This window comes from Sorghum bicolor, chromosome 3 (assembly GCF_000003195.3).
Source record: "Sorghum bicolor cultivar BTx623 chromosome 3, Sorghum_bicolor_NCBIv3, whole genome shotgun sequence".
In the NCBI taxonomy this organism is placed as follows: Eukaryota; Viridiplantae; Streptophyta; class Magnoliopsida; order Poales; family Poaceae; genus Sorghum; species Sorghum bicolor.
Window position 1 is genome coordinate 9,538,466 of NC_012872.2, and position 6,767 is coordinate 9,545,232.

The 6,767-nt window shown below is 47.3% G+C and overlaps 1 protein-coding gene across 1 annotated transcript; it reads left to right on the top strand.

Annotated features, from left to right (window-relative positions):
• Positions 1,200-5,346, top strand: LOC8072364 (omega-hydroxypalmitate O-feruloyl transferase). Its single transcript, XM_002455297.2, has 2 exons — positions 1,200-1,956; positions 4,109-5,346. Exons 1-2 carry the CDS (start codon positions 1,453-1,455, stop codon positions 5,096-5,098), a joined length of 1,494 nt encoding a protein of 497 aa, XP_002455342.1. The 5' UTR covers positions 1,200-1,452; the 3' UTR covers positions 5,099-5,346.

Sequence of the window (6,767 nt, forward strand, 5' to 3'; positions counted from 1 at the left end):
CTAGTTCCTCGATCATGGCCTAGGTCAGGCCTGATTTTTTTTTGAACCGGGTTAGGTGGGGGGTAACCAAGCACTGGCGGCACACCATGGTGATCGATGGGCATGTGCCCCCCTCGAAACTATATGCCGCCAAGACCAGGCGGGTTGGCGCTCATGTCGCGCCAGGTTGAATGGCGTGTTCCAATAGTTTGGCCGTGCTAGGGATATCGGCATGACCAAACTAGGTAGTTTAAAAATTTAAGAGATTTATTTTTAGAAATAATTTTTAAAATAGATTTAAAATAAAAAAAATCAAATCTTATTGGTCTAGTCGATTTTGTACTGTCTCCTACGCAAATCTTGACTCAGACCTAATTAATACCAATCAACCTCTGCATTGTAAAGGCTGGGATGTTCACCTAATCGAATACTAACGGTGCCTGATCAAACACCTATCTTTAGACTAGTCTTAATAGAGTTTTATGAGAATTTCATGATATTGATAAATAAATTGATATAGTATAAAACGGAGAAAGAGATGATACAGTTTTATGGAATGATGAAATGAGCTCTAAAGAGCATCTTCGATTGCCATCCGACTTTCTCATCTTTAATGTTTTTGAAAAAATAAAAAAAAATCCTCTCCAATAGTTTGGTATCTTCTCTCCCCTATTTTTCCCAACCTCACAAAAATTTATCCCGACCGCGCATATATGCGCGCGGCCTAGGAGCACGTATCTGGAGTTTTCCGGCCCGTCTAGTAAGGAGGAAGAAAGACAGAGTCCTAGGTGAGAAAACGCAAGAGAGAAAGATCTAATGAAAGGGTTTAAACGCGTAAAAAACATATTTAAGTTTTTTGATACAAAATATAAGACCGGATCATACGAAAAAGTGCCAAGAATTTTTTTTAGGATAGAAATTTAGTAAACTCTTGGAGATGACTTTACTTTTTTTCTCTTCATACTAATTTAGGAGTTGACAAACACCATATTTGAGAGAACAAAATATGAGGATCTCTTGGAGAGGATAAAAAACTTGTCTATTTGATTTGAAACAAAACCGGTCTTTACATGAAACCATTGTGAGACTGGTCTCATACCGGTGTACCGTAGATCCCCGCCCCTGGGCCGTGCGTGGTAAGGGTCAAAGGCTGTGGCAAACGCTTGTGCTAGCCCAGCTTTTCCAGATGCTTGTGTCAAATCTCTGCCTGCTCCAGCCTTCGTACTCTTTGGCTCTTTGCAGCAACCAGCGGAGCCCTTGGCCTTACCAATATTTAAGGAGTCCTATAAATTGGGTTGCACTAACGAGGGGCACCATTTCCTAAACGGCTCGCTAGTATCATGGCAAGCAATCAACACCATCTATAATCCGGGCATCCTTTGCATTGTGTTTAGGTTAGGAAAATTAAAAGACCAGCAGCTATTGCTAGTAACTACTCCTATATATATACATAACCGGCTGGCAGGCAGGCCCATGCGATTAACGCGGCGGCAGGGCAGGGCAGGCGCAGCCATGGAGAAGGAAGAGCCGGCGGCGGCAGAGCTTGAGATCCCCGGCGAGTGCCAGTACGCGGGGGATCCCGTGGTGGTGCGGCCGAGCCAGCCGACGCCGCGCCACACCCTGCACCTCTCCAACCTCGACGACCAGCGGTTCCTCCGTTTCTCCATCAAGTACCTCTACGTGTTCGCGTCCCACGCCGCCGTGTCCGCCGACGCGCTGCGGGCGGCGCTGGGAAGGGTGCTCGTCGACTACTACCCGCTCGCCGGCCGGCTCCGGCCCAGCGACGAGGAGGAAGGGAAGCTCGTCGTGGACTGCAATGCCGAGGGGGCGCTCTTCGCCGAGGGACGCCTCCCGGGGCTCACCGCCGCCGACTTCCTCCGCGGCCGCGGCGGCGCCACGCCGCACAAGTCCTGGAGGAAGCTGCACTACAGGGTGGAGGCGCAGAGCTTCGTCGCCGTGCCACCTCTCGTCGTCCAGGTGAGTGACTGAGTCTGAGTGGGGGCTCTCTCTCATTTACTTAGTATAATAATTAATTCTCTCTTAATTTGTTTGGGGTTGTTCCAAATTCTTCTCTTGGTTATAATCACAATTGTTTTATTTATTACCAATTAAACAAGTTCTGGATTGAGAAACAACTAATCATCATTTGCCAGTTGCCACCACTTAAGCAAAATTACCACCTTGTTTGGAGTCTAAAAGATTTGTGGACACTTTGGTGTGCTTGAGATGGTTCCAGTAGATAAAGCTGAGCTGATGTAAAAGGTCACACAGTTGCCACAAGCAACATGGCATGCAACTATTCCTACCGCTGGTCACTTTTTCCTGATCGCTTGCTTAATCTTCTCATGGTTAAAACATAAATAATCATGTCGATCTAGTTTATGTTATCATTCACACCATGCTTGTGCTAGGATGAAGCTTTTGTCCCCTGCAGTGCCACAGCTTTGGGCAAGTGATGGCCTGGCCTGGCAATGGCAATTCTTAAAGTTAGCAAAAGGTTGGGATAGGGTTAGGAGAGTCCAACCCTTGCTTCCACCCTTTCTCTAAAGGCCTTTTTAGGCAGACAAGCATATGGCTAGGCTGTATCTTTGTCCATCCGAAATCTCCCTTGTCCACTTGAGTGAAGTTTTATATCGGTCCTGATACCATGCATGCATGCATAATCTTCTTCGATCCCCCAAAGTAAGTTATGCTCCAGGGAAATCAGATCAGATGAGAATATTATGATCCTTATTATATCTTCCCCCAATGCCCTTTCAAAATGTCATTGTTACTACTACCATGTCCTGTCCTTGTCATACATACGTACTGATCTGCAAGTTCAGTACATAGCACAGTCTACAGTGATGGTTGGTACCGGAAGGGTCATGAACGCAATTACTGTAGACTGCAGTGCATTGCAGGTCATTGTATAGTCCTGCTGTAATTCAGCAGAATCAGAGTACTCTTATACGGAGTACTATGCCTGACCAAGTGACCCTACCCCAAATCCAAATTCAATTCAGAATTCAATAGCCCCTGCTGCCTGCCTGCTTTTCCTTAGGGCTTTGTTTGCTTGTTTCGGATTTATGGCCTGAAATTATTCCTGATTAAAATGATTCTGTAATTTGCATAATAATTCATCAGCTGGATTGGTTCCTGCCTCCGTTCTGAAATTAGGCCTTGTTTAGATGTGAAATTTTTTTGGATTTCGCTACTATAGCATTTTCGTTTGTTTGTGGTAAATATTATCCAATTATGGACTAACTAGGATCAAAAGATTTGTCTCACGATTTACAGACAAACTGTGTAATTAGTTTTTGTTTTCATCTATATTTAATACTTCATGCCACAAAATTTGATGTGACAGAGAATCTTGAAATTTTTTTTAGTTTTTGGATGAACTAAACAAGACCTAACTGAATGGCCTCTTAGTGATCTTAGGCCCTGTTTAGATTGAGAATGGAAATTTTTTTATATGTCACATCAGATGTGTCGAAAAGATGTCGGAAAGTGTTTTTAGAAACTAATAAAAAAACAAATTATATAGCTCGTCAGAAAACTACAAGATAAATCTATTAAGTATAATTAATCTATCATTAGCACATGTGGGTTACTGTAGCACTTAAGGCTAATCATGGAGTAACTAGGCTTAAAAGATTCGTCTCGCGATTTTCAACCAAACTGTGTAATTAGTTTATTTTTTTATCTACATTTAATGTTCTATGCATGTGTCCAAAGATTCGATGGGATGGATGAAAATTTTTTGGATGAGTAACTAAACAGGGCCTTACACTTGGCGCTGCATGCATGTGGGATGGCAATGGCCTGATGTAATGCTGCTCCCTGCACCTGTAGCTTTCAGTGAAAACGACTGATGGCAATGGGCAATGGCATGATGTGCTGCTAGTGCTGTAGCGTGATGATGTTCAGTTCACCACTGTTCCTTTGCATGATCCCTTCCCTGTCGTATGTTGGGGCGTCACGTAATAACTAGGATTAAAATCGGAAATGATGGCTGATCAAACATCAAAGTGGCATGAGCACGCGCATTTATTCAACTATAATCGATTCTTGGTGACTCGCTAAAAGCAAAACAAATCAAATGTTGATGACGGCATGACGTGGCACGTTCACTCGCGCTCCCCAGGTCACTTGGCTCGGCTGCGGCGGCATGGTCCTCTGCACCGCCATCAACCACTGCCTCTGCGACGGCATCGGCACCGCGCAGTTCCTCCACGCCTGGGCGCGCGCCGTGCGCGGCGGCCAAGATGCACCGGGCGCCGGCGCCGACGACGACGACGACGTTGCCCTGCCGTTCCACGACCGCCGCGCACTGCGCCCGCGCTGCCCGCCGCGCGTCGCGTTCACGCACCCGGAGTACAGCAGCAGCCGCGGCATCAGCGGCGCCGTAGTCGGCAACGGCAACGGCAACGGGAACGCGAACGAGGCGGCGCCGAGCCTGCTGGCGCGCTTGCTGGGGCAGCCGCTGGCGCCCGTGTCGCTCACCTTCACGGCGGCGCACCTGCTCCGGCTCAAGCGGCAGTGCGCGCCGTCGCTCAAGTGCACCTCCTTCGAGGCGCTGGCCGCGCACGTGTGGCGCGCGTGGGTGCGCGCCCTGGACCCGCCGGGCGCGCTCCGCGTGAAGCTGCTCTTCTCCGTGAACGTGCGGCGGCGCCTGAAGCCCGAGCTGCCCCGGGGCTACTACGGCAACGGCTTCGTGCTCGGGTGCGCCGAGTCCACGGCGGCGCAGCTGGTGACCGCTGCCCCGTCCTCGGCCGCGGCCGCGCGCTACGGAGTGCGGCTGGTGCAGGACGCCAAGGAGTGCGTGGACGACGACTACGTGCGCTCCATGGTGGACCTCCTGGAGGAGCGGCGCGGCGCCCGGCCGGACCTGGCGGCGAGCCTGGTCATCTCGGCGTGGACGCGCCTGGGGCTGGAGGACCTCGACTTTGGCGCCGGCAAGGCCGCGCACATGGGCCCGCTCACCAGCGAGATCTACTGCGTCTTCCTCCCTGTAATGGGCGACCCGCAAGGCGTCACCGTGCTCCTCTCCGTCCCGCAGGCCGCCGCCGACAAGTTCCAGCACTGCTGCCTCGAATTCCTCAAGGACACCGACGTGGACGCAAAGCTCAGCTGATCGAGCTATATCATCCGGCTGCTAGCTCGATCACCATGCATTCTGCATGGTACTTATATATCAGAAAATGAGTCATGAATACTAATTACTCCGGCCAATCGAGTTGAAAGAATGATCATCCGCCTATGATCATAATCATGCTTGTATGCACTCCGATCCGTAGCAATATCAATCAATGGGTGATGAGCTCCTTTTTGTGTTATCATCAATTAGCTGCTCATTGCACATATTTTTGTCTGTCTCTCTAATAAACATGTAGTACCACTCCCTCCGGTTCATTATATCTAGCGCGCACGTATATTAATATTCAAATTTTAAAAACTTTGACCAATAATTAGACTAATAATTTTTAACTATTATAATACAAACTTTACATAGTTAGATTTGTATGGAATTATGTTATTCAATAATTATAAGTTTATATGCATAAGTATAATATAAAGCAAATGAATGGTCAAAGTGTAATCTAGGAGACCGTATCATTCTAACTTGCGCCAGATAAGATATTTAGATCGGAGGGAGTAGTAATTAAGCTAGAGAATTATGGTCGTTTATTACTTATATTTATTATAAAAGGAGAAAACGTCGGAAAATCAGATGGCGATATGATATGAGTGGAAGTGGCTCGAGTTGTTGAGCTGACACTGACAGGCCGCAGATAGAGATACTGCTCTCGATTGCCCAATAAACCTGGTCACATCCCTTTCGTTCTCACTGAGATAGTGAGGTATGAGCTGAGCACTCAGCATCAACCGATACTTTACTTTGCTGATAACAGAAACAAATGTAATATTCGGCCGATCATACATATATCCTATCCTATTCATATATGAAATTAAAGAGCGTAATGGGTGAGAAAGACAAAGCTGCTGATATTTCACAAGCCCCAAATTGTTAAAAACGGAAGGATTGTTTTCATTTCCGGATCGAGAAAATTAAAGGTTTAGTGGATGCAGCTTTGCAAGTGATGAGATAGAAAATACTCCCAAGCTGGTACTAGCAGTACCAAATTCTCCCATTTTCATTGCCTTCTCGCTGGCTCCTCTCGTGTCTTTGCATCATTTGCTTTTGCATGATTCGGTTGACCACAACGCTTAGCCCCTACCCAGTTTATTAATATAAGTATTATTAGTGTTACTCTTAGAATGCAAGCAAAGTCAAAGCAAAATCGTCGGCTAGTAGCAGCTGCTCTAGAGAGAGCTAGCTTAGATACTCGATAGATAGACAGCTATAGATCCGTCTCATTTTCAGTCTGATCATGTCCACATGGAGCTAGATCCATGGTGATCAAATTAGAGATCTTCCATTGACTGGCTGACTGACTGATTGCACCGTGGAATCGAATCTGCTGCCGGCCTAGCTACCTGTAACCTGTTCGATCGTTCCCAGTGATCGTCGAGCTTTTTCTTTTCTGCTCACGACGAGGCTGCAGCCTTGTCGTGGAGGTGGAGCTCGATCGTACAGGTACAGGGTCAAAGGCTGTGGCAAACGCTTGTGCTATCCCAGCTTTTCCAGATGCTTGCATCAAATCTGCCGGCTCCAGCCTTCTCTTTAGTGTCTACAGCAACCTGCCGTAGTGTATATATGCGCAGGAAGGAGCGAGATTGAGCGAGGTTTCGTTCTTTGAATGATGCATGCATGGAGGCTTTTCGCGTTGTTGGAACCTTGT